This window comes from Mustela nigripes, chromosome 5 (assembly GCF_022355385.1).
Source record: "Mustela nigripes isolate SB6536 chromosome 5, MUSNIG.SB6536, whole genome shotgun sequence".
In the NCBI taxonomy this organism is placed as follows: Eukaryota; Metazoa; Chordata; class Mammalia; order Carnivora; family Mustelidae; genus Mustela; species Mustela nigripes.
In genome coordinates this window covers 33,561,368-33,589,326 of record NC_081561.1, presented here as the reverse complement: position 1 = coordinate 33,589,326, position 27,959 = coordinate 33,561,368, and the positions used below count along the sequence as shown (strand labels likewise).

The 27,959-nt window shown below is 46.9% G+C and overlaps 2 protein-coding genes across 2 annotated transcripts in view; one reads left to right on the top strand and one right to left on the bottom strand.

Moving 5' to 3' along the window:
• The window catches only part of PNPLA1 (patatin like phospholipase domain containing 1), a 42,871-nt gene extending 15,389 nt beyond the window's left edge, over window positions 1-27,482 (bottom strand). The window contains exons 1-3 of the mRNA XM_059399017.1: window positions 27,023-27,482; window positions 2,313-2,545; window positions 1,082-1,147 (exon numbers count right to left, since the gene is read on the bottom strand). Coding sequence (XP_059255000.1) covers window positions 1,082-1,147; window positions 2,313-2,545; window positions 27,023-27,227 — 504 coding nt within the window. The 5' untranslated portion in view covers window positions 27,228-27,482. The remainder of the gene's footprint in view (window positions 1-1,081; window positions 1,148-2,312; window positions 2,546-27,022) is intronic.
• On the top strand, window positions 20,622-22,098 carry LOC132017210 (dnaJ homolog subfamily A member 1-like). The gene has a single exon (XM_059399015.1). The coding sequence runs from the start codon at window positions 20,739-20,741 to the stop codon at window positions 21,933-21,935; it is 1,197 nt and encodes a 398-aa protein (XP_059254998.1). The 5' UTR covers window positions 20,622-20,738; the 3' UTR covers window positions 21,936-22,098.
• Window positions 27,483-27,959: the final 477 nt, after the last annotated feature.

The window sequence follows — 27,959 nt, the reverse complement described above, 5'->3', positions numbered from 1 at the left end:
GTGGCCCCTGAACTCCCAGCCCAGGGCTCTGTCCTTACACTGTCTCCCCTCAGCCATCTCGAAGGTGCTGAGCCCGGGGAGGGAGGGGCATTCGTACTCTGGATAAAGCAGGAGCACATGCTCCCCTGTCACAGCTCCCCATCCCAGCTGCCCCTCCTCAGCCACTCAACTGCTAAAAGCAGGGTGGGGGGAATGGAGCCTGTTCCCATGGTCTTTCTGGAAGGTGAACACATGGTGGATCTGAGCAGGTTGGGCACTATCCCCTCTTCCAGACCGCTGTGAGTCCAAACTGCCTCCCTCTATTGAGGTCGGGTATCTTCAGCACTTTCCAGAACACCCCCAACCATGGTCTGGCCACCAGCCACCACATAGCCCTTCCCTCTTGGGGCTTCTGTTGCCTCAGCTGTGAACAAAGGACCACAGATTCTGAGGTTCTAACTCTCTGGGGTGCCTGGGAAGCACACGGCTGACATAAGCAATATGTGCTCCATCTCCTAGCTGAATCCTGATTTCTGGACTCATTTTCTCATTTTCTTTTTACATAAAATGAGGAAAGGGCATGTGTTAGATATGCCTACTCAGAGCACGGTCTGAGGACCAGCAACCCCAGCCAAAGCTGGTTGGAGATAGGCAGGGTCTCTGGCTCCGCTCCAGGGCTAGGGGATCAGAACTTGCATTGTTTTACAAGACCTTCCCCCTCCTCAACCGGTGATTCAAGTGCATTAGCCTAGATGACTTTAAAGGTCACCATCATTTACGGTTCCAGGTAGCAATGTCACAGGGTCTGTATTCTATGCTCTCTGTCAAGTATGGGAAAATCCAGCAAGGCTATGGAGTCCTGACTAGCCAGGCTCAGTATTGGGTTGGTGGGCCCAGAGAAAAGCCCAGTGTATGGAAGGAAAGTTCATCTGAAAGCCCCAGAAATCCATCTTTACTGGGAATTCTAAGTAGAAAAACACAAGAGTATTACCAACTCTTGGTCTTCCCACTGAATTCTGAAACCACCCCTCTACTCTCCCAGATGTGGGCCACAGGGCACTCCTGGGTCCCTGCTCACCCTCTCCCATGTTGAAGAACTCACCACGCCACGGTAAGTTGGGGGGATGAGACCACAGTACACAGGGACAAAGCAGCCGCAGTAGAGGGCCTGTTGGGAGAGAACCCGCAGAGAGTGAGGCTCTTGTGGCTGGGTGGGGAGGGCTCACCAGCAGGCCTCTGGGCCACCACCAACCTGGTCCTTCTTAAATCCAAGGCAGAGGTACTGCCCTAGGGAGTTGAGCCCCAAGTTCAATTCCTGACCTGGCCCCAAAGAGCTGGGTCCTTGTTAACCTACTTAGTAGTCTGGACCCATGTCCTAGCTGTAAAGAGACAAGGCAGCCTCAGTGACCTCCAGGGTCCCTTCTGGTACCATATCTCCATGAATCCAGTGGAATTCAATAGCCATTAATGTGTGTGTGGCCAGGTCCAGGCTCTGGGACCAAAGGAGAGTAAGATGCGCCCACTTGGGAATGGTCGACAGGGGAGAGTAAGGAAGAAGGTGATGGTACACAGGGTGACAGGGGCTAGGATAGAGGTGAACATGGTGGGCATTGGGCCTCTAAGGAGGAGCACCCAACCCAGGAGAGTGTGGGACAGGCAGGTGTTGAAGGGAAGTTCCCAGGCAGAGCGACTAGTTTTGTCAAGCAGGTGACGTGAGCTGGGAAGGGGGGAAGGGCTTTCCAGGCAGATGTCACGGCAAGTACAAAGGTCCAGGGGTCTGTTTGTGTGTGGTTTGCTCTGGTTGGCAGAAGTAAGAGCAGGAGCTGACAGGAGGTAGAAGGGAGAGAAAAGTCTCAAAGAGCTGAGTGCTAAAAAATGCAGAGGGACATGAGGTAAGTTGAGGAGGTGTCCGTGCCTACTGCCCATTCACTCCCCCAGCTCCCAGCGTGGGGCTGTGAGGCTGCATGGCAAGGGTCTTGTATTCGGGAGAGAAGAGGGGAGTGGGGATATGGGAGGGAAGTCCATGCCACTTAACACTTTTGTCCTGAAAGAAAACTGGGCATATCCACAGCACTTGCCAACAATAATAACTCACAACTAAGATTTATATTAATGAGCATAAAATGGTGCACAGAGCACCCAGTGTGATAACGCATTTGGTAATAATTGAGTCTTTTTATCAAGAGCCATTGGGAAAGAAGGTACAGAATGAAGGGCTGGTTCCACAAACTGGGATCTACTCCCTGGTCTGCCCCCACACTCCTCCACAACAATAACCAGGCCCTACCCCCACCCCGGGGCCCCACCCCTGCACCCTGGGCCCCGCCCCTTGCCTCAATGAGCTCTTCCTTGGATGTGTACTCTGAAACCACGACACTCTCTCCATCTGTGAACCGGGTTAGGGACACGTGGAGCTTCCCTGTGGCGGCCTTGTAGGAGTCCTCGGGCAGGACCCTGTACAGAAACTGTCGCATCATCTGCACCATCTTGCAAGATGGCGACAAGGGCCCCAGGAAGGATTTCTTCACCTCTGCGACACCGACGTTGAGGACTCTGAGGTACTCATCTGTGGAGGAAGCAGAGAAGAGAGGGCAGGTCAGCAGCCCTCCGCCTTGTCCTATACCCGACAGAGGAAACCCCAAGACTTCTGAAGCAGGGCTGGTCTCAGGGATCAACCTGTCATTCTGCACACATGGAAAACAAAGCACAGGAGAATTAAGTCACTGCTCACCAATGGCAGAACTAGAGCCAGCCGGGGTGCCTGGGTGGCTCAGTGGGTTAAAGCCTCTGCCTTCAGCTCAGGTCATGATCCCAGGGTCCTGGGATCGAGCCCCACATTGGGCTTTCTGCTCCATGGGGAGCCTGCTTCCTCCTCTCTCTCTCTCTGCCTGCCTCTCTGCTTACTTGTGATCTCTGTCTGATAAATAAATAAAATCTTAAAAAAAAAAAACAAAAACAAAACTAGAGCCAGCCATCCTGACTGAAGACAAAGGACCACTTGCCTACCCCACACGGTCTTTCCCCAACTTGCCTGAAAATCTAATACCAGACTACATTCTTTTGGGACCTCAGAGGGGTTTTTTTTTTTGCCTCATATGAGATTCCTATTAAAACACTGGTACAATTGAAAGCCTTCACCAAGGGACACACTGTGATCTTCTGCTTGGGGCCCACCAAATCTGTGGGCAGGGAAAGGGGAATGGCCCTGAGGCAGGTCACCTACAGGGATGGGTAACCTGTGTCCTGAAACCATGGCCTCCATCTTCCCTTTAAATCCCCTGGCACAGTCCTGAGGGAGAGAAGGCCGAGAGGTATGGAGCACAAGCTAAGCCAGGCCAAGCTGCAGGTGTCTCCAGGACAGGGAGAAGAAGCTTCTCCCTCTTTCTGAGGGGAGCACAGCCAGGTCACATGAGGGCCTACATGTGCCAGGTGGGGCTTAAAGGGTGGATGTGTTGCTCAGGGGATTGCAGAGGAAGGTGTAACCTGTCCCCCACCCAGTACCCAGAATTCCCCTGGGGAAGTTAGGGCCGTAAGTTTGATGAGAATTTCTCTCCTGCTGGATCTCATAGCAATACTATGAGGTAGGCATTTCTAGCCTCATTTCACTGATCAGGAGACTGAGGTTCAGAGAGATAATACAACTTGCCCAAGGCCAACCACCTGGTGAGTGAACAAAGTGGGATTTTAACCTAGAATGTGTGACCCCAGAACCCATACTCCTTCCACTACAGGCTTCTAGAGCTGGGCCTGTACCTGCTCCTTGCCTGTTGCTGCTAATTCCTACCCTGTGCAAGCCCTCCGGCAAAATTAGAAGCTCTGAAAAGGACTGCTAACTTTTTTAAATGAATATTTAACTGTAGAACATCCTATGCTGAAGAACTCTCTTACAAGCAATGTCATGTAGATGGTTATTTGGGAAGTGATGCAGTCATGAACTCTCTGCCACTGGAGGTAATCAAGCAGAGGTGGGACACGTACCTAAGCCAGAGAACTTATGGAAGGGATTCCTGCATAAGTGTGAAGATTCTTTACATCATGGAGATTCCGGGATTCTTATGGGTGCCTGACAATATATCTGGAGAGTCATCACCGCGGGCATTATTTTCCCATTTACAAATAGAGCCGCTAAAGCACAGGAGGTTAAATGATTTGCCCAAAGTCACACACAGCAATTTGGAAACAAACAAAAGCCAGGGCAGTTCTCTTCTGTGTTTCACAGTTCACAGATGATTCCTCCTTAACCCTGGAGATGGGTAGGATGAAGAGCTTCACCGTCATTTTACAGATGTAGAGACCAAAGCAGAGAAAAGCTAAGTGCCTCGCCCCAGGTCAGACAGCCTGACGATGTTTGTTCTGACTCTAAATCCCACCTTCTTTCCCTGCACTTTGGACTGATCCCAGAGTCTGAGAAAGCCTGGGTTGCCATGGTGACCGTCTTCCCCCCCCCCCACCCTCCCTCACCAACAATCAGAATCACAACTGCCTACGTGTAGTAGGGACAGACCTGAGCAAGACAACATAACATCTTGGCTTTCACCCTGTTACAGGGGAGGTGAGAAGGTGTGATTTTAGCAAGGTTAGCTTTACCGTGTCCCAACTTGTACCTACAGTGTTTTCCCTCAAGGGAAACGGATAGCCAACTCACCATCGTTATGTAGTTACGAAGCAACTGCACATTTGGATACCAAGGGGCTGGGTCACTGAATTCTCGCCCCACCAGACCAGTGAGGATGGGGAGTCAAACCAGGGTGGGGACACGCCGTTTTGGGAATTCTTAATGAGCAGCTTAAGTGGCCTTGCATGGGTTGGTGGCCTTTCCCACAATGCCTCTGAGCCAGGAGCACCTGGTTCAGCTCATCCCTCTGCACCTGTACTCCCCACGGCAGATGCTGGCTAGGATGGACGGAAGGAGATTTGTTCCCACTGCACAAGAAATACATGTTCCTTGGGAGAAAAACAATTTTTAAAAATGCAGATATGGGGGCACCTGGGTGGCTCAGTGGGTTAAGCATCTGTCTTTGGCTCAGGTCATGATCTCAGGGTTCTGGGATCGAGCCCCACATCAAGCTTCCTGCTCAGTGGGGAGTCTGCATCTCCCTTTTCCTCTCCCTCTGACCCTCTCCCCCAGCTTGTGTTCTCCCTTTGTCTCAAATAAATATATAAAATCTTTTTTTTAAATGCAGGTATGCAAAAAGAAAAAAAATTAAAGTGTCTTGGAATCCCTTCAACCAGAGATCAACATCTCATTTACGTCTTTCTAGACTATATGTTACTTACCTATAAGAATACTTACATGAAGTCATACTATATATATTATTTTGTAACTTGCTTTTTTAACCTATTAAATCATGTCTTTCCACATCAATAAGTGCCTATTTATAACCAATTTACAAGAAGCATGGAAAGCTATTGTAATGTTATCCCATTATTTGCTGAGCAGGTGCCCAGGAGGGGTTGGCTATGTAGTCTGTTTCTTTGCTTTTCTAAACAATGCTGCAGGGAATAATCTTGTGCTAATGTTTTTTCTCCTCTATGTCCTTAATAATTGTACTCAAGATAAATTCCTAGAGGTGGGAATGCTAGGTCAAAGGCATGCATATTTTGTCTCGTACTGCTTGTTTTAATCGTGGCTTTTATATAACATCCATTTACAGTCCGTTCTTAGTTCATCAGGAGTGGTGATGGGTGACAGGGACAAAGCAGTGGCCAAGACAATAGGAATAGATAGACATCTCCAGGATATTCCCATTGGAAAAAGTGGTGCTGTCGAGAAATTAGCAGCCCTCTAGCCAGGATCATGTAGTCAGAGAGGGAGGGGACAAGAGATTGTCTGACTTCTCCCACTCAGGTGCCCAGCTTCACATTCTCTCCTGCTGCTCCCTGGGGCTGTGGAGCAAAGGCTGCCTTTAACCCTAGCTCTCCTTGCTCCTTTTCAGGTCTTTCCCTGTGCCTCTGTCTTCAGAGTCTCCAACAATCCCTTTCTCTGTCTCTCTTTTTCTCTTCTTTTTTTCTTCCTTCCTTTCTTTTTTTCTTTTTTTTTTTTTTTTCAAGATTATTTATTTATGTGTCTGGGAGAGAAACCACAGAGGGAAAAGAAGAAGCAGACTCTCTGCCAAGCAGAGAGCCTGATGCGGGACTCGAGCCCAGGTCCCTGAGATCATGACCTGAGCCAGAGGCAGATGCTTAAATGTGTCTCTTCCTTCTTTCTCTCTCTTTTCCCAGCCAAGAGAGAAGCAACTAACCTTCTGGTTAAACAAGACTCTGTCAGTAGAAAGTCAAGTGTTAAGCATAGCAATTGCTGGGTTCTGGGAGAAGGGATAAATTTAGCTTGCTTCTTTATGCATCTCTGTACTTTCCAGCACCTTCTCCCATTTAAAGGCCTCCTTCCAAGCTGCAGGCTGCCGGGCTCTGAGACACAGTATCCCACACTGACCACAGCAAGATGGGATTTAAAAGCAGCACCACGGGGGACTCGAGGTTGGCTCTCCCACCCCCAACCCACGCTTGCTACATACACTTCTGCTTCCTCCCACCTCCTTTCACACCTTTTATTATCTAAGTGCGCTCTGTCTCCTAAGCCAAGAAGAAGATTCTCTGGAGGAAGATCCTTATGGTCCTCCCCTCTCTAAGTCCTATCACTGTGCTTTGCCTAGGGAAGGCCCTTCAGAAACCTTTGTTATAAGCTGGGAGTTCCTCGATGGCAAGGATGGACCATACTCACCTTTGCCTACCAAGCCTCCCATGACCCTGGGTGGGTGCCCAGTGTTTGTTCAATAAAACCTGACAGGGAGGAAAAGCAAGTGATGGAGGTGTTCACAGGGAAGAGCTACTCAATGTCATTACCCAGTAAAAGCTTGAAGGCAAGATCATCCCAGATAGATGAATAGATAACCAGGCCAACTGTGTTGGTACCTGTGGCCAATTCATCAAGTTTATGAGCCTATTGTGCCAAGAATTTCAATAGAAAAATAAGTAAGATCCAGGACTAGGAGATTTAAAGGGCATTTGGAAGCCACTCCAGGTCTCAGCCACTCGGAGAGTTTTAACTCTTTTCTAGGACCAGACCCATTTTACGGAACAAGCTCAGGCTGTGGAGCCAGGGGATATGATTGAAATCCCAGCTTTGCCACACACCAACTGGGCCATCATCAGCAAGTCAAATTAACTTCTTCTGATCTCAATTTTGCCACCTATAAAATGGGAATAATAATTCCTTCAGTGGGTGGTTAGGAGGCAGATTGGCTTTTGTTTTTGTTTTGTTTTGTTTTGTTTTGTTTTGTTTTGTTTTGTTTAAAGCGCCTGCATGTAGTATGTGCTCGCTATCAGTCAGGTTACCGCAGTAATTTTCCTTGTGACCATGGAAAAAAAAGTCTTTTTGATGTTTCTGGCTTTTGGCTTTCTCACCTGAACAGGAAACAGTGATTCTTGCCCCATATTTTTATTGAGGTGTGCTTAGGCTTACTTGGGGATGCAAAAGAGCACAGTAAATGGACTGTAGAGATGAGCATGTCCCTCTGTTTCAGACTGCAGTGGGGTGATAGGCTGGCTGTCATGCAGTAAAGGCACTGTTAACGTCCGCACTCCCTCCCTTGTCAACCTGGGGGGCCCTACAGATTTAGTACGAAAAAGGCGCAGGGCTTAGAAATATCACAGAAAAGGAAGGAAGGGGATTAGATATAGGTTTGTCTTATTATCTTATTAATTTGCTTAAGCATCTAATCTCCTCCACCCCCCTGCCAACATGGCATCATGAGAGCAAGGATGGTCACTGTCTTATTTATCCTTTTGTCCGTATTTCCTAATATGGTGCCTGAAACATGGGAGGCACTTAATCAACACGAATGCCTGCATGAATAATGAATAAATGAATGGACCTCAGGAATCACTGAGGTCCAGAAAGAGAAGCAGCTTCTTCAAGGTGATCCGCGAATAAAACAGCTTCTCTTCCCCTCCTCCACATGACCTCCTGCTAAATGGAGAAAAAAAAAATCCTAGAAAGATGGGCATTTGGCAGCTGACAATTTAAACTGCTGGGGAATCTCCTTCACAGGGTGCCTGGATGGGGTCTGCGGTGGGGGAGAGATGTGCCCTGGAGGATGGGACTACGTGGCCCCAGTCTCCCGCGGACTGGTAGCTTAGCAACAACCTCTGGTTCAGCCAATCACCGCCTGGCGCCCCCCTCCTCTTGCCGCCAGCCCCGCTCCCCGACCGCAGGAGCGATAAGCGCGGCGGGGGGTGGGGGCCGCTAAGCAGGCGTCGCTGCAGCCCCAGGGGAGACAGCGGCGAGCAGAGCTGCGTTCCCAGGAAAGCCCTGCAATTCTCAGAGTCCTTGCGTGGAGCACCTGGGAGTCTGCTCCTCCTACCTGGTCCCTAATTGCGGGCTGAATTATAGGCTGCATTTCTCTGTGGGTATATCTTGACTGCCCAACTTCACTATAATAATAAAAATTATTATTATCTTAACAACAGTCTTTTACCCAAAGCGGGTTTTCACGCTTACATTCTCAGTTTATCCTCACAGTGACAGTGAGCCCCCGAGGGGTAGTGACCTTCGCTTATTCACCATTTTATTTCCATACCCCACACTGCAGGGCCATTGATTGGAAAATAGTTTGGCTTGAAGCAGCAGTGTTGCCACGGGAAGACCTTCTGGGCCAGCGATTTTTCGGGCAGGGAGCCCTTGTTCCAAAGAAATCACAAGTGGAAATCCAATACATAAGACAGCTAAAAGCAGAGCTGTTCTAGGTTGAAGCCAAGTGGGGTCTCAGACCCTGTTGGGTCGCCCCCATCCCACCCTAGGAAGGTGGTTGCTGAAAGCACCACCTTGAAACTACTAAGATTCTAGAAGCTTAGGTCAAAATATGAAACCAGACTAATTCTCTCCTTTTGCAGATAAGAAATCAAGCCCAGGATGAAGACAAAGCTCCATAAACACAGCTGGCTGGCTGGGTGGTTGGATGGATGGATGGAGAAATGAATCAAGGTGGATAGACCCTAGGTCACACAGTCTATGTTAACAGGAACTAGAAGAAAAATGTATGAGAAAACTTGTATTTTTCTATTCTGTTCTGAATGCACATTATAGGCTTTAGCCAAAGGCAAAAACAGCTCTGATCTACAGTAAATACTAAAAACAAAACAAAACAAAACAAACCCAAGCCAATACTCTTCTATGGGTGATAACAATCTTTCACACAGACCTTTTTCTAACCCTAAGAGTTTACTATAGAACTGGCTTTAAAAGTTCAAATCGGTTTATATCAGCTTGCCATGGAAACGACAGTGCCTCCCACTTGTTCCTCACCTTGGTTCCTATCAAGATACCAGTGGGACTCTTTCCAGCACTTGGGGCCTCACCCAGCCCCTGTGTGCCTTTCCCCCAGAATCCGGACACCATCTCCCCAACTTCCCACTGAAGGATCTGTTGATCACCTTGAGATAAATCAGGCAGAGAGGGAATGTATCTAGAAGGTTCTCTGGAGCCTCAGAATGTTCTGAGGGCCATTGCCCCTGCTCTGTTCTCTCTTTTTCTTTGGTGAGCCCAGAACTCTCTTCAGGATCCTGCTCCAAGGTAGAAACCAACATTGTCCCCTTTCTAGGCTCTGGCCTGTCCTACCCGTCAGACTCTCCCTTCACTACTGAGGGGACCCCAGAATAATGCAAGAGCTGTGAACTAGTCACTCTCTAGTCTTAAAAGCTGTTTCTGTTTTGTTTTATTTTGTGTTGGGGTAGAGGGGGAGGTGGTCAAGAGACCTCCAAGTGATTCTCTGCTCTACAGACTGAAGGCCATCTCTGAACATCTCCTCATTTGAGATATGCTCAAGTTAGGGTGCCACCACAGAGTAACACCCATGCTTCCATCTTCCAACACCATGATAATGAAAGTTTGTTTCTGCTGACTGGGGACACTCACTGCCCCAGCTGTCTGAGACTTCGGATGGTCGGCTCTGTTACCAATATCTCTCTCCACCTGTGTCACAGGAGTCCTGAAGCTCTAGAAACCACAGTGTCCTAGTCCTCCCTGCTGCTTACTGAACTTACCATGTTTGCTACCACTTCCTGGTTTCTCCCTGGTGCTGGCTCCATGGCAGGCTCAGAGGCCTCACTGTCTCATTTCCTCTTCAAGATGCTCCCTTGAGGGTTATCTCTTCATAGATGAGGAAACAGAGGCTCATCAGTAACTCGCCCAAGGTCACACAGCTGGAAAACAGCAGAGCTAGGCCTCCACATCCTGAAGGCCCCAAAGCTGGTGTTCTTTCCACCACAGCTGGCTGCCTCCACTGGGGACATGCCCGCTGTCTCTCAGAGCCTGTTTCCCACTGTGAGGCAAAGAGGTGGTTCCATGAAGACTCTTGGGATCTGCCTTTTCAGGACTTACTTTAGGCATACCTCCTAAGGGCTCAGATGTCTCTGGCAGACAGGAAGACTCTTTTTAGAGCAACAGAACCTAAATCACGTCTTCAAACATTTGCTCTTCTAACCCCACACCCAGAGCCCCTCCTCAGGACGGTCTGTCTCCTCTCTCTTGGTTAAACACAAGTACACAATCCTGCTTATTACCCTTCTACACACATCTCTCTTTTTCTTTCTTTCCTTCCTTCCTTCCTTCCTCCCCGCCCCTTCCCTCTCCCTCCCTCTCTCCCTCCCTTCTTTCCTTCCTTCCTTCTTTCTTTCTTTCAAACCATGCAGACCTCACCCTTAAGCCCAGCTTAAAATCTGGGCCTCCTCCTTGAAGCCTTCCCTGTTCACTCCCACTGTACCCCCTCTTTTTCCCATTATTTTCCTCACCATTTATCTCAGGCTGCCTTGAGTGGCCTGTCCTGTTTCTCTGGCTAGCTGCATCCCTTGAGGACAGGGCCTGCATAAGAAGACCCTTCTCTCCCATGAGAGCCTCGCCCAGTGTTCAACCATTAGTAGACATTCAAGAATGAATAAATAAGCTATTTAATATCTCACAAACAGAGACTATTTGTTTGGTTCCCAATTACAGCCCCCACACTTAATTCAGTACCCGGCACACTACAGTAAATGAAGGTATGCTGAATAAATTAATAATGAATATTTAACAAAATTTAAAGACTGGACTGGAGAGGGACATCAAAGAGTGTCTTTTCTGCTGTGTTGTTAGGAATCTTTCCAAATGGTGGTCAGAAAGGCAAAACCTTCAGTGACTCAGCTGGACCTGGAATTGTGAGAAAGCAAACCACAGAACAGTCTTCTCTGTCAAGCCCAATCCTGATCCCTATCAAGGCCCTGAGCAGGAGCTAGGGAGGAGAATTTTCCTTAAGCGGTGGTTTTATGAGGACAGAGTTGGAGCAATGGGTCAAATCCTGACTCAAAGGAGGTTTGGAGTTTTATCATTTGTTTGCCTGTTTGCCCTATAGAATCAGAAATGGAGCTCACCAATCTTTGCTGAATTTACTCCCAAAGTAAAGCAAGGAAGACAATACTATCTTAGTATTTAGTGAGCGGGTTTAGAAATGAGCCACCAAATGCAGGGAGGGATCCTGGATTAGATCCTGGGACAGAAAAAGGATGTTAGTAGAAAAACTGGTGAAATGCATCATGAATAGTAACGGGCAAGTGTTGATTTCTTAGTGTTGACAAGTGTACCATAGTTATGAAGATGCTCACATTAGGAGGGAGCTGGCTGAAGGACATGCCAAACTATCTGTATGAGCTCAGCAATCTTTCTGTAAATCCAACAATACTCCAAAGTTACACATTTATTATAACTGAAGTAAAAACAACAAAACAAAACAATAAACACAGATGACCACAGCTGTCAGACACACAGAGCCTGCCACTCAGGAAGGGCTCAGTTAATGCCTGCTGATGTTGGGGGAAACAGATTGCAGGAAGGGCCCCGCATGAGTTGTTTTCTAAATTGTTCTAACAATTTGTTTGTAGGTGCAACCAACACATTCAGCATCTGACCAGATTTGCCATTCAATTCTCTTCCTTAAGAGTTTGAGAGGATTGTTTGGGGAAAATGAACCTTTATCCACTTGGCTGGAGAGGTTAAACATGTAAAGCATATGTTTACTTTGAGCGACTTAAAAGATGCCAATCTCAACATGGTCATTACAACCAACCATCGCTGTGTAGTGATATGATTTCTATGGCATTTTATTAAAAAGTCCCTTTTGCATTTATTACGTCATTGGACTTCAGTTTCTTAAGCAATGTGCAAATAATTGCTTGGCCACAGAGTTTGGCAGGAAAACAGTCGAGTTGCTTGCAAAGCAACATCTGAACTCGTTGATTTAAGAGGATGGAGGAGGTAGAAATTAAGAGAGCTCAGTCTTGGCTCTGCTGTATAAACCCTGGCAAGTTATCTAATCTCTCTAAATACCTGTTTCCTCCTTTCTAAAATGGGTATAAATATAGTGTCTGCCTCATGGAGTTGTGAGAGAATTAGAGAAAATGATTCGTGCAAGGCGTTGAGCACAGTGCCTGGCACATTCTAGGTGCTTGATAAATGGCTGTTAATAGCATGACACCAAGACATGAATCAGAGCAGAGTGACTTTTTACAGGAACTGTTGCCATCTCAGGCAGATAAGTAACTGAGAATGATATCCGAAGAAGACATTTTGATTCTGAAAGCGCACCCAGCACCCAGGACCGAACTCCAGGTTCCGCCGGGGATGCGCGCACTCCTATGCGCATGCGTGCGAGCACGTACGCATGCGGGGACACATACGCACACACGCACGCAGAGGGGGAAAATGGAGGTTCTCATTCCTGTCTTTAAAGAAGTTTGGAAAGACTTTCCACTCCAGCAGTCCAGGAAACTTTCCAGCTTCAGGAATAGCAACGACAACAACAGAGAGCCTGATATAAAAGTCGTGAGATATGGTTGAACTCACAAGAAAGAAGAGGAACAAATGAAGGAATTGAAAGCCAGCGCCAGGAGAGAGAAAGCTGATGATATGGTTATCAAACCAGAAACCGGAAGAGATAGAGGCTGTGGTCCTGGCTGTGTGAGGGGCACTGAGACCCCTGCTGAAAGCCAGGATGCTACATTAACTGCTGGGCCAGTGAAAGGTGCCAGGAGCTTATTTCTGCCCAGGGTGGGTGGGGGGGGGGGGGGGAAGCCACCCATAAGAATTCAAAGCCCCTTGCCTGCTTTAGGCAATTGATCCTGAGTTGGTGATAACCCTAGGGTGCCTGGGGTTGGGGGGAGGCAGGTTAAGGCCAAGGCCAACCAGCTCAGATAGGTCCGGTCACTGCCCAGACCACACAGAATTCCCACAAAAACTAAGTCCTCGTGCCCATGAGCTCACAGTTAGAATATTAAAAATATCAACTGGACCAGGTTGCAGTCTAGTCATTTTGCTTTAGTAAGTTTAACAACGAAGGGCATTCTTCAGTGAAGTTTGAAAAAATGCTGCTTTTCTATTTCAAGATAGTTTTGTTTTGTTTTGTTTTGTTTACTCGTTCATCCATTCACTCAGCCTTCATTCGCCAAAGACTTATTTTGTGACTAATATTTGCCAAGCACTGTGCCAGTAACATCCATGACTTCTTTGGTCCCTCACTACGATGTCCAAAGCATGTGCTCCCCACCCCAGCCTAGGTTAGAGATGGGAAAACCAAGGGAAGGCAGGTCACTATGATTAACAGGAGGCAGACCAACACACCTGTAGCTGACTCTATCTCCATGGGAGGGGGCGTACTGGGACCTGTTGTGTACATGTATGTGGGGCAGGGCCCGTGCTGCTTCTCTGGCCTTGTTGTGTACTTGCAAGGTCCTTTTAAAGCCTGTTCCCTGCGCAGAGAGACAGCTTGCCTTCCTTTCTGAGAATTCAAGCGTGTTTGTGCCACTGGTCTCTCAGTTGGAACACTCTGAGCTCACCTGACTCTTCCTCCCTCCCTTCTGCCTGGAGAGGCCTCCCCTGAAATTTGCACCTGAAACTTCATCCCTTAATCGTTCACCACACCCTTCTCCTGCTTTATTTTCCCCTTGGAGTATGCATGCTGATGTTTTTCTATGAGTTTGGTGATTTAGGGCTTGATTTCACCAAGACAAGGTCAGCTTCATGAGGGCTGTTTCGTTCCCTGCTAGATCCCTAGGACCTAGTATGAATGAATGGTCTATTTTATCACAGTAATTCATTCAAAATATGGCCCTCAATTTCTTTGTCTGCACATTACATAGATTAGATTCAAACAGCGGCTTTCAAACTTAAAAAAAAAAAATTGTTGGAAAATTTACTCTAAATGAAATTTTTAAAAGAATGGGCAATAGCAGGACTATACTTTTTGAAGCTGGGGAAGGTCCCAAGGGCTTCAGTTGTGTCCTTTTCTTGTTCCCTATCTCCCCTGCCCCTCAACCTCCCTCCTTCCCATAGAACTTTGGGGTTTCTCAGAACACAGTTTGGAAACCACTGGCTTAAGCAAGGTCTGCCTTCAGCGCTTACTTCCTTTCCCAAAGCCTAAGTACAATTATCTATAGAATGAAAAATTTGGACTCACTGACATTCCTTCTGTTAAATTCTATCCATATCCATACCCGTAAGTGCAGAAAGTTGTCTAAGAGTCAGATAAACCCCAAAATAGAAATTGCAGAAATACATTCAATATCATACTTGCCAATGGCCAGCAATCATCAGGAATTTATCAAGCATTTCTTGTTGGACAAGCAATTTGTGGAGCCAGGGAACCCATGAGATCTCAGTTGGCTCACCCAATCTAGCTGATGAAATAAGACCCAGCTTCTGAAACAATTAAGACCATATATCATGAAGCACTAGGACAGGCAGACAGATTCTGTGGGTAAACTAGAGATCATGGAAAGAGATACAGTGGAGTACAATGGGAAGGTGTTTGGGGAGGAGGTAATATTTCTCGAGAGAAAACCAGAAGGTCATTTTTGGTGGGGGATGTAAGGGGTGTCGTGGTGCCCCACCCAGGCCCCAGTAGCAAGACTGAGGCACTCACACCCCCAGGTAACATGGAGGGGTGGGGGAGCCTACTGATGGCTCAGAAATGAGACCCTCCCAGCCAACACACTGGACTTGATCTGGCAATTATGGAATCATGGTCTTGGTCCCAGACAGGGACTGAGTTTTTCCATCACCACCATATCTCCAACTATGGTGGCTGTGGCAGAGACTGCTAGCTGTTCCCACCATCCATTCTCTTCCTCTCCCTTAGTAGCTGGAACCTGCAATTTTTAGTGAAAACCTGGCTTCCCAGAATAAAGTCTCTATTTTCCAGTCTTCCCTGTGGTCAGTTGTGGCCTTGGGGGACTAGAGTGCAAAGACCACATGAGTGAGAAATGCTCTTCCGTCTTGTGGAAGCCTCTGCTACCCAACCAAAGCAAGTAGACTATCAGTCCCTTTGTTTGCAATGCTCCTTCATAGAGACCACTGTGATTGTCAGGGGAGAGGCTGTGGAGAGGGGGAGGCAGGCACTGTTCTCCCCTGTTGTACAGTAACTGAGCTGAGCTCAAGGTGGCTTGTCCAAGGTCACTCACTGCTGAGTGGATTCCTGGGACCAGAGGGAAAGGAGGGGTGGACAAAGTTTGGATGTTGGGGTCACACCAGCTTTGGCTTGAACCCCACCTCCTTCCTTACCAAATCTTACTGTGAAAGACCACATGAAAACAATGCGTGTGGCCAGCTAGGCTCATAATCTGGCCACGGGACACTTTGGTTCTCAGAAATCTCTGATTCCTAGTCAGGTGCTCTTTCCCGTAGGGATTCTGGCCTGTGAGACAAGCGCTATCGGAGAGCCGACTGTGGGAGCTCGAAGGATTCAGTGCCTGAAGGGAATCAGGATTCGCTCTCAGGGGAGGTGACGTCTGAGGTAGGCTTTGGAGGCAGGGGAGATGTTCCATGGGGAGAGAAGCAGGGACGCATTCCTCAGGGAACAGCTGGAGCAAAGAGGCAGAGAACAGAGGCATCCTGAGTCTACCTGCTGTGGAAGCGAAAAGAAAAGCTCCCGAAGCCAGCCCTGATCATGCGCCCCACCCTTTTACTATTTTATTTAGTGGTTTGGGTGTTTGGGGCGGTGCGGGCAAGGATGGGGAGGCCAGAGTTATCATTGTTGGGAAGGCAGTGTGAGAAGTATTGGAAAATTATTACTTTTAGAGGCTGAAACAAAGTCATTTGATGAGCTCAGCTAAATGTCAGCTCTGTCTGCTGGTTACTCCCCTCACCCACTGAGAAGAACTGGGGAACAGCTTCGGGAGCAGGTGCCTGCCCCTCACTATCTGGGCTACGAGCAGTTCAACAAGCCCTGTTCCCTTGGGGTTCCTTGGGCTCCCAGTCCTTATCTGCACAGAGACACTTGCTCTGGAACACTGGTGCGGAAAACAGAGCCCAGTGAGGCTCCCTGCAATTTCCATGTGAGCTTAAAATTATTAGAAAACAAAACAAAAAAAGAAAGAAAGAAAGAAAACAAAACAAAGCCAAGCAGGGCAGGGAGTCTGTGGCTGAAATCCAGCTAGTAAATGCTGATAATTACTGGAGTTATAGGATGGGTCCTTGGGAAATCATGATACTGCCCTCTCTGACAGGTTTGCAATCTTTTCATTAAAGAAAAGTTATTAATAAGTATTAAAAACATAACATGAGGGTTTTTAAGTAGAGTTATTCATAAAAGCCCAAAGCAAAGACAACCTGAATGTATATCACATGACAAACAGATAAATAAAATGGGTGATAGCCACACAATAGAATATTATTCAATAATAAAAAGAATGAAACAGTAGCACAGGCTATAACAGGTGCACTGTTACTTAAAGATGCCTACGGGTACCTGGGTGGCTCAGTCTGTTAAGCGTCTGCCTTCAGCTCAGGTCATGATCCCGGGGTCCTGGGATTGAGCCCCTCAAATAAATAAAATCTAAGAAAAATATTTTTTAAAATATAAAAAGAAGCTGAACACAAAAGACCACATGTTGTGGGATCCCATTGGTAAGAAATGACCAGACTGGATTAATCTACAGTGACAGAAAGTAGATTAGTGACTTCCAGACCCTTGTTGGGGGGTGGTTTGCAGGAATTCAAAGGTGACAGCTAAAGGTGTATGGGCTTTCTTTGGGGGGTAATCAAAATCTTCTATAATGATTGTGGCCATGGATGCACCATTTTGTGAATATACCAAAAACCATTGAATTATGTGATTTCAGTGGGTGAATTGGATGGTATGTGAATTAAATCTCAACAAAGCTGTTTTTGGAAGTTAAAGACCAAAGTGGGGAGAAGAATAGGGGAGAAAAAATGTTTTTTTAAAGTAAGTAAAATAAATAAAAAATAAAATTTAAAAAAAAAAAAAAAAGAAGAGAAAAATAAAGACAGTCAGGGGCAGCTCTGGGCCAGGGGCATCTACCAATTTGTCCGAAAAGTGATTTCAACATGTGGATTGGCTAAGGGGAAGGGATGGACCAAAAATCCCTTATCAAAAATCAGTCTTCCTCATTTATGGCCAGTTAGAGGAATTCACAGAATCTAATACAACCTAAGGGCACTCTAGTGAAATGGTTTCTCTTTATCCTGGAAAAAGCCATTCCCCATTAATAATCAGAGAATTGTCATTAGTCTAAGACCATGATGGGCCTTTGGCAGGTTTGCATAGGAAATGCCCGAACCATTTCCACTGCCTGGTCAGAAATTCATCAGACATTCATCGAGTCTTAGGGAGGTCATACATCTTAATTTTTCTTTTTAATATATTTTTAAAAGATTTTACTTATTTATTTGAGAGAGAGAGAGAGCGTGAGAGGGAGAAGATCAGAGGGAGAAGCAGACACCCCACGGAACGTGGAGCCTGATGCAGGACTTGATCCCAGGACTCTGGGATCATGACCTAAGCTGAAAGAAGTTGCCTAACAACTGAGCCACCCAGGTGCCCTTACATCTTAGTGTTTCAAAGCGCACTGGGTCTCCCCCTACCCACGGCTGAAATAGTGGAAACTTCTGTAATTGGAATGAGCACTAGTGCCTGGGTTCCACCCTGGGAGATCATGATTTATTTAATTCGCTTGGTGAGAAGCCTGTGCACTGGACATTTTAAAAGCCCCCCAGGTGATTCGCATGTGCAGCTGAGAGGACTACTGATTTTTTTTTTTAAGATTTTATTTATTCATTTGACAGAGAGAGAGATCACAAATAGGCAGAGAGGCAGGCAGAGAGAGGGGGAAGCAGGCTTCCCACTGAGCAGAGAGCCCGATGCGGGGCTTGATCCCAGGACTCTGAGATCATGACTTGAGCTGAAGGTAGAGGCTTTAACCCACTGAGCCACCCAGGTGCCCTAAGGACCACTGATATAATGAAGGTTGTTTTAATAACTGGTAGAGAACAGTAAAATTACGGCAGTAGAGCATGGTATCCTATCATGAAAAAAATTTTTCTTTTTAGAATTATGTTTATACTGGGTTTTTAGGAGCGGCCATTTTGCATCTTGGGTAATTCTCACAGAGTCAAAATCCGCTTCTCTGACACTGGTACAGGGTCCCCACCCCCTGGGGGCATCACATTTCCCCATGTGTTATTGTTGTGTTGTAATGCCCTGTCCTCACTAGAAGCCTAGGCACTTGCCCGACCTATCCCTCCCCGTGAACTTCTCCTCACCTCTCAAACACCAGCTCAGATGCCACTTCTGTGAGACTTCCAACCATTGGAGGTGTCGCTCCCTTCCTCTGCATTCCCCTGCCTTTGAATTGGCCAGCATTCAGTTGGAACTCTCTTGTATTATACCCACTTCGTATCTGCCTTTAAGTTTGAGTAGGCTTTAAGTTCCTTGAGGGTGAAGGTGGAGTTTCATTTTGTGTTATAATTCTGTGTCCCCTCAGAGCCTAGCATGTGCTCAGAAAACACTTGTTGAAGGGTGCCTGGGTGGCTCTGTTGGTTGGGTGTCTGCCTTCAGCTCCGGTAATGATCCAGGGGTCTAGGGACTGAGCACTGTACTGGGCTCCCTGCTCAGTAGGGAGCCTGCTTCTCCCTCTGCCACTACCCCTGTTTGTGCTTTCTTACTCTCTCTCTCTGTCAAATAAATAAATAAAATTTAAAAAAAGAAAAAGAAAATACTTGTTGAAGGAAGGAAAGAAGGAAGTTCTTACCATATAGTCTTTATTGGGGGAAAGGTGCCAAGTAATAGCTAAAGCAGAGATGGGGTTTTAAATCCACCAAATCCCCATTATTTAATAAGAAGCTATTTTATTTTTCAAAATTATGCAACTGCAGCTGGAGGCAAGTTCCCAGACCCACTTCTGACCAGATTGGAAATTCTGAGTGCCCCCACCAGTTGTCACAAAGACCATCTATTCTTGGGTAAATGCATGAAGGAACAGAAACCGTTACTGCATCACTAATGAAAACCAGGCACTGTGCTAAGTGTTTTTACAAACATTTTCACGTACCCCAAATTGGTCCTATCACAGGGCTTGGCACGTGTCTCCAGAAGGTGGACCCACTGCTGCCTCTGTTCTCACAGGAAAAAAACATGCAATCTCAGGGCAGAAAGCCCAGCCTGGAAGAAGAGGAGGGAGTGTGACCAGGAGAGAGGCCCCACATGCCACGTGTTGAAGAATTTTTATTTTTTAAGAGAGAGAGAGCATGTGCATACGAGTGGGAGGGGAGGGGCAGAGGGAGAAGGAGAGAGAATCTTAAGCAGTCTCCATACTCAGCACAGAGCCCAGCATGGGGCTTGATCTCACGACCCTGAGATCATGATCTGAGCAGAAATCATAAGTCGGAGGCTTAACTGACTGAGCCACCCAGGCAACCCAAAGAATTTTTTTTTAAAAAAAGAGATAAACCTCTGGTTCTATGGAGATATGGTGATTGTTTACATACAAAATATGAAATTATCTACCAACAAACTTTTGGAACTATTTAGAGTATTCACAAGTTTGCTCAAAACAAGATCGGTATGCAAAAACCATCAACATTCCTTTATATCAACAGTAATCAATTAGATTAGAAAATGCCATTGGAAAAAAGAACCCATTCTTCAGAGCAACAAAAGCTAATAAATCCAAAAAAAGACACAGAATCCTTCTTGATTCACAAAAGGCCAGAAGAAAGAGACTAGATTTATAAATGGGAAGATATAATTTCAATTAAAATCCCAACAGAGTTTTTTTCTCAAGGAGAAAGAGGGGTCATGAATAACAGAGGCAATACTTGAAGAAGAACTCAGAAAAAGAGCAGAGGAGAGGAATTGCCACGTGTAACAAAGCTACAGTGATCGAAACAGTGAGCTGTGGTGCAGAAATATACAAATTTGCCACGGAGACAGAAGAGAGACTCCCGGGACAGACCCTTGAGAATCCAGACACTTGAGTGAGCCAGAAGAGAGCATCTCAAACCACTGTGAAAAGGATTGCCTATAAATGGTGTGAGGGCAGAACAATGAAAACTTCTGATTTCTGCCTCAAACTAGCCACAAAATAAAATCCAGCTGGATTAATGAAGATTAAGAGCAAATTAATTAATTAATTAAGAGCAAAAAAAAAAAAAAAAAACCAACCCCTAGAAACTTGAAAGAAAGAAAATACAGAAGAGATCATTGTAACAAAGTAAAGATATGAAAGCACAGAAAATGTAGAAGGAAGTGACTGATACATTTGACTGTGCTTAAGATTTCTGAATGACAAAAGAGATCCTAAATAAAAAGACAAACCAAGGGAACTTTCCAGAACGCTCGGTGAGACGCGGAGGAGCGGCGGCTACCCGAGCTGCGCCCAGCAACGCGCTCCTTCCCGCTCCCCCACATCGGCCTCGGCCCTCTCACCGGCTGTAGAAAATGGTGAAAGAAACCACTTATTATGATGTTTTGGGGGTCAAACCCAATGCCACCCAAGAAGAACTGAAAAAGGCCTACAGGAAACTGGCTTTGAAGTACCACCCTGATAAGAATCCAAATGAAGGAGAGAAGTTTAAACAGATTTCTCAAGCTTATGAAGTACTCTCTGATGCAAAGAAAAGGGAATTATATGACAAAGGAGGTGAACAGGCAATTAAAGAAGGTGGAGCTGGTGGTGGTTTTGGCTCCCCCATGGACATCTTTGATATGTTTTTTGGAGGAGGAGGAAGAATGCAGAGAGAAAGGAGAGGTAAAAATGTTGTGCATCAGCTCTCAGTAACCTTAGAAGATTTATATAACGGTGCAACAAGAAAACTAGCTCTGCAAAAGAATGTGATTTGCGATAAATGTGAAGGCCGAGGTGGTAAGAAAGGAGCAGCAGTTGAGTGTTGTCCCAATTGCCGAGGTACTGGAATGCAAATAAGAATTCATCAGATAGGACCTGGAATGGTTCAGCAAATTCAGTCTGTGTGCATGGAATGCCAGGGCCATGGGGAACAGATCAGTCCTAAAGATGGATGTAAAAGCTGCAATGGAAGGAAGATAGTTCGAGAGAAGAAGATTCTAGAAGTTCATATTGACAAAGGCATGAAAGATGGCCAGAAGATAACATTCCATGGTGAGGGAGACCAAGAACCAGGACTGGAACCAGGAGATATTATCATTGTTTTAGATCAGAAGGATCATGCTGTTTTTACTCGGCGAGGAGAAGACCTTTTCATGTGTATGGACATACAGCTGGTTGAAGCACTGTGCGGTTTTCAAAAGCCAATATCTACTCTTGACAACCGAACCATTGTCATCACCTCTCATCCAGGTCAAATTGTCAAGCATGGAGATATCAAGTGTGTGCTAAATGAAGGCATGCCAATTTATCGTAGGCCATATGAAAAGGGTCGCCTCATCATCGAATTTAAGGTAAATTTTCCTGAGAATGGCTTTCTGTCTCCTGATAAACTCTCTTTGCTGGAAAAACTCCTACCTGAGAGGAAGGAAGTCGAAGAGACTGATGAAATGGACCAGGTAGAACTGGTGGACTTTGATCCAAATCAGGAAAGACGGCACCATTACAATGGGGAAGCATATGAGGATGATGAACATCATCCCAGGGGTGGTGTTCAGTGTCAGACCTCTTAATGGGGCCAGTGAATAACACTGCTGGCATCTTATGTGCAGTAGTGAATGAGTGAAGGACTATAATCATAGCTCACTACTTGCTATTGTTTTTGTTTTAATATTCAACTATAGTAGTGTTTTAAAAGTTAAATGAAGAATAAACTCAAATATAAAAGCTCAAAAAAAAAAAAAAAGACAAACCACGGAGTGGAACAGAAGAGCTGCAGTGCTTGTGATTGACACCTGATTTGTGGGTAGAACAGCTGCAAATTAAAGAGAACAAGGCAATGGTGGAAAAAGAAAACAGGAAAAGTTCAAGAGCAGACAGGCAGGTCGCAGAAGAGGGCACACGGTAGCCAATAAATACACAGATAATGCATACAACAAATTCATGCTTAACATGACTACCAATCAGGATACGAAGATTAAATAATCAAAATAAAATGAGATGTAGTTTCACACTCATTAGATTGACTTAGAACTGAAGTCTGACAGTTCCAGGAGCTGGTGACATTGTAAGGAAATTAGCACTTGCACACACTGCTAGTGTTTAAATGGGTACAACCACTTTGGAGAATAGTCAGGTTTGGTAATTTTTTTTTAAGAGATTTTATTTATTTGACAAAGAGAGAGCTCAAAAACAGGGGGTGGGCAGTAAAGGGAGAGGGAGAACCAGGCTCCCCACTGAGCAAGGAGCTGGACACAGGGCTCGATCCCAGGACCCTGTGATCATGACCTGAGCCAAAGGTAGATGCTTAACTGACTGAGCCACCCAGGCACCCCAGGTCTGGTAATGTTAATGTGAATGAATATCCTAGGGAAACATTCTATGTGGGCTTGAGAGACATGAACACGGATGTTTATGTCGTGGCCATCCCATCTACAGAATGGCTAGATGAGCCGTGTTATAGTCTTAATGGAACATACACTGAAAGAGGTAAAGATCCTCGAAGAAAGTCAGGAAATGGAGTCCTCCTTCTTGCTGTTTCTGACTGATGACAGGGAGTTACATTAGTCACCTCTCCCTTTTTACAGAATGCTGTCCCCAGATATTCCTGTGGCTTACTCCCTCAGCCTCTCCAGGTCCAGGTGCAAATTCCCATCTGCTTCGAGAGACTTCCTTGACCCCAGGATCCGTACAACCAGTATTTGTACTCCCTGACCCTGCTTTGTCAAGAAACAGAGTGGTTTAAAAGGTGAGGCCAGGGATGCCTGCGCAGCTCAGTCAGATCAGTGTCCAGGTCTTGGTTCTGGCTCAGGTCACCATCTCAGGATTGTGACAGTGAGCCCTGCATGGGACTCATGTTCAGCAGAGTCTCCTTCCTGCCCCCTTTCTTTGCCCCCCACCCCGCTTGTGCATACTCTCTCTCTAAAATAGATAAATCTTGGGTGCCTGGCTTATTTATGGCTCAGTGGGTTAAGCCTCTGCCTTGGGCTCGGGACATGATCTCGGGGTCCTGGGATCGAGTCCCACTTCGGGCTCTCTGCTCGACAGGGAGCCTGCTTCCTCCTCTCTCTCTCTGCCTGCCTCTCTGCCTCCTTGTGATCTCTGTCTGTCAAATAAATAAAATCTTTTAAAAAAATTAAATAAATAAATCTTTAAAAAATTTTTAATAAAAATAAATAAATAAGTAAATAAAAGGTGAGGCCAGACCATGTTCTTTTTTTTTTTTTTTCAGACCATGTTCTAATCCCAGATTTACCTTGTGCTTGTGTGTATCGCTTTAAAGTTAGTTAAGCCTTCTGTGACTCAGTTTCCTCCTCTGTAAATGGAGACAATAATAGTTTTCACCTCAGGGGATTGCTGGGAGGACCAGGTAAGTTAATATGCCGCAGACTTAGAACAGTGCCTTATACAAGGAAGTTAACAGTAAATTATGTGGTGGTTAAACCGAATGACGTGGGTAAATCTCATGAACTGGTTGATGAATGACAAGGGCAAGTCCCACGTGCATCTCACTCCTCCTTGAACTTCCATCCTGATTACGGGCATGTGCATGGTCCGGGCCTTGGTCACACCTACAGTGAGGTGTCCCCATGAGTTCCAGTGCCTCCCAACTGCTGTCCATGCCTCCCAGAGCCTGTCCGAGTCCATTTTGGGCAGTATGGGTTGAACTGATTGAAACGAATGCATTTTGACAAGTCTGTGTATGTCAGAGGATGAAACTCCACTGACTCTCTCAGGTGGTGTATTTTAAGAAGCCGCAGTAAAGATGGTGAAGATGGAGGGAGCAACAGAGCAGGTGAGTGACACAGATACCCGGAAAGGGAGAGTATCCTAGAGGCAGGCTATTTCCAAGGGCAGGAGTTCTGGGATTCCCAGACAAGAGAGCATGTGGGCTCTCACGCAGCCCATTTCTGAAGGTTTTTCTAGGGTCTGTTGTGCAACTGGAGCATTAACTGCTATATTCAAAGAGGGCTCTGAGCATTTAGAAAACATGTAGGGGCCCAACAGACACATGAAAAGATGCTCTACATCACTCATCATTGGGGAGAAATGCAAATCAAAACCACAAGGAGACAGCACCTCCCACCTGTCAGGAGGCCTAAAATCAAAAATATAAGAAACAACAAGTGTTGGTGAGTATGTGGGGAAAAGGGAATACTTGTGTGCTGTTGGTGGGGATGCAAACTGGGGCAGCCACCGTGGAAAACAATATGGTGGTTCCTCAAAAAGTTAAAAATAGAATTACCATCTGATCCAGTAATTCCACTATTGGGTATTTACCCAAAGAATACAAAAACACTAATTTAAAAGAATACGTGCACCTCTATGTTTATTGCAACATTATTTATAATAACAGCCCAAGTGTCCACTGATAGATGAATGGATAATTACTCAGCCAGAAAAAAGAATGAAATCTTGCCATTTGCAATGACGTGGATGGACCTTGAGGGTATAATGTTAAGTGAAATAAGTCAGGCAGAGAAAGACAAATACCGTGATTTCACTCCTATGTGGACTTTAAGAAACAAAACAAATGAATAAAGAAAAAAAGAGACAAACCCCCAAACTGACTCTTATCTACGGAGAACAAACAGATGGTTGCCAGAGGGGAGGTGGGTGGGGGCATCGTGAAATAGGTTAAGGGGATTAAGAGCACACTTATGACGATAAGCACCAAGTAATGAATAGAATTGATGAATCGCTAAATTGTACACCTGAAAGGATACAACACTCTATGTTAACTCTACTGGAATTTTTTTAAAAAGTTTTTAAATGAAAAAGAAAAACAAGATCTAGAAGGATCTACGCAGAGCCCTTAGAACTGGCCACAGGAGGGAGAGTGGAACTGGGGACAAGGAGGGTGAGCAGAGGCTTTAAAAAGAAAAAAACCCTATATATTTTTGCATGATTTGAATTTTTTACAGTAAGAAAGAATGTATAACTTCTGAGGTATTTGAAGGAAAAAATTATCTTGCCCGTGAGGTACTCGGTGAATGGGCATCACTATTATTCTTTAAAATGAAGACAGACTTCTCACCCAGCACAGAGGTCCCCAGGCAGAAAGGCAGCCCGCCGGCACCCCTTCCTCCTGCATTGCCTCTGGCCCTTTGGCAAGTCTCACTGGGTCTAACCTCCAATGTACATCCTGAACCCACCAGCTTCTCACTGCCCCTCAAGGCCCGGCTGCCTGCCGTGCTCATCCCTCCCTAGACCCACATGCCATAGTCTCCTGCTAGTCTCCTGGCAGCCGCCCTTCCCCCTCCAACTCCCTCTGCCCAGCAGTCGAGGTTCCTTAAAATCCCCAACCAGGTAGTTGGCAAACACCAAGCAGTTGCCATGTGCTAGGCACTGTGATAAACCAGTCACTCTAGCTTAGTTAACCCTTTAACAACCCTGGGAATTAGGTACAGGTAAAATCTCTGCTTCACAGTTGCAGAAACGGAGGCATAGAGCATCCAACAATTTGCCCCAGGTCCACATGGTGGAAGGGCAGAGCTGGGATCCAATCCACCTGGAGCACACACTCTTCACTGCCTCCCCACGTCACCCCCTTACAGCCTGTCTGTGCTCCTCTGTTCCTGCTCCAAGCATTGAGTGTGCACCATCTGACCCTTGCCTGCCTCTCCAGCCTTGGCCCCCACTCCCTTCTCCTTGGCCCCACTCCCTGGCTCCCCAACTACTCCCCTGCCTGGAAAGTTCTTTCTCTCATCTTCACATCACTCGGGTCTCTGTTCGAAGGCCGCCTGCTCCAAAAAGTGTTCCCTGATCACTCTTCCTAAAATAGCCCCCACTTTATTCTCTGTCCCTTTCCTGCTATCATTTTATCTGTAGATCTCATGGCATTCTGAGGTGACATCATCAAGTTACCTGCCTGAATGTTTACTTTCTGCCTCATCTCTCTAGAATGTCTGCTGCACAGGGGCACGGGCTCTTTACAGTAGCACAGTGAATGAATAAATACACTTGAGGCAGCCCAAAAGGATGCTGGCCCAGACCTGCCGTGTGGGACTGCCTGGCATCTGTCCAGTTCCCCTGCCCAGGGGGGCGCTTCTCCCTCTGGGTGAGAGGTGGGACCCCATCCTTCTCTCTGGGGACCTGGACTAGCAGGAAAGAAGGTGAAGTGAGATCCTTGGGATTCCTTCCCGGTTTCTCCCCATCTGGTTCATCCCCGTAACCATGAGGCCTCTAGCTCGCCAACCACCTAGAAGGTGAGCTCACAAACCTACCCTGCCAAAGTGGTAAAGATGTGAAGCATTGCCCCACCCAAGGAGATGTGCACTTTAAAAGAGGCCAAACAGAAATGACACTTTACCCCAATGTCTGACTGTGTCCTGACATGACTTCCAAGACCAGGATGCTGGAGGGGGTCGCTGTCTTTCCCTCTCTCAGGCCTTGGCACACAGGGCATCGCAGAAGAGTGTTGGGGGAGTGGGAGGGGTGGGTCCACACTCACCCAGTGGGTCAGAGACTGGGATCTGGATGACCCCAACCTCAAATGTCCCATTTGAGGACTGCCTGCTGGCCACTCAATACTCCTCTTCCTTTCCCACCACCCAGAAGGCCTGGCTCTGTCCCCGAAGCACCCCCAAATGATCCTCAGCCTCCACTTCGGGGACTCTCGCCAGAGACTTCCCCAGGGCACCCAGAACAAAGGCCTTACCCATTTCAATTCCGCAGATGACCAGAGCAGCGATCACTGCACCTGCTGACGTCCCAGCAAAGCGATGGGTGGTTTCCAGCATCCGGGGGGCCAAGTCTCGGAAGGCATCCACAGCCCCGGCCTGGTAGAAGGAGAGAAATCCACTACCAGAGAAGGAGATGGAATGAGGGGTGTCTGGATCCCCCTTGAACACCTGTTCTTCCATCTCCTCGGCCCCTCGGTGCTCGCCTCTCGGGCTGCTGCTCTCCTGCTGGAACTCCGACCAAGCTTCCCTGCCAACTCAGAACCTAGAAAGGGGCCGTCTCTCCTGGGTTGGCTGGGACACCCACGGATGGCACCGGCAGCCACTGCCTGGGCCTGTCGAGCTCCTCCAGGAGGCAGTCCCAAAGGCTGGTGAAAGGCTTCGGACCCCAGTCGAGGTGCAGACGGCACCTTGAATGTGCGAGCAGTGTCCTGGGCGTGCGGGCACCCCCCTGGCTTCATCGTGTGGCTAGAGTCATCTCAGCCCCTGGACTGTGCTGCGGACGACAGGCAACATTGGCAGCTGCCACAGGGACCATCCCAGGGAGGCAGGCACTGCTCAGCCCAGGAGGCTCCACACACTGAGTTGCAAAACCTCCGCTGATGGTTATCAGAGGCTTCCTCTCTCTCTCTCTGACAGGGTGCGACAGCCAAGGAATTTTATGCTGGCCTCCCTCCAAGGAGAAGGTGTCCCCACCCCCACAGGGGCCAGAGCCAACAGGTCGGTCATGGTTTTTGAGGGGGACACCCTACACCACCCATGGCTCTGCCAGCATCACCCCTCCCTGGGCTCCTCTTCCAGGCCCTGTGGGGCGTGTGTGGTGTGTTACACAATTGTTTTTATTTGTTCTTGCAAAAGAACTTGTGTGTGTGTTCACATATTAGGACATGGCCATGGGCAAAATGGCAAAGGAAA

Coding starts and splice junctions, on each gene's coding strand:
- LOC132017210 (XM_059399015.1), top strand. CDS start 20,739: ATGGTGAAAGAAACCACTTATTATGATGTTTTGGGGGTCAAACCCAAT.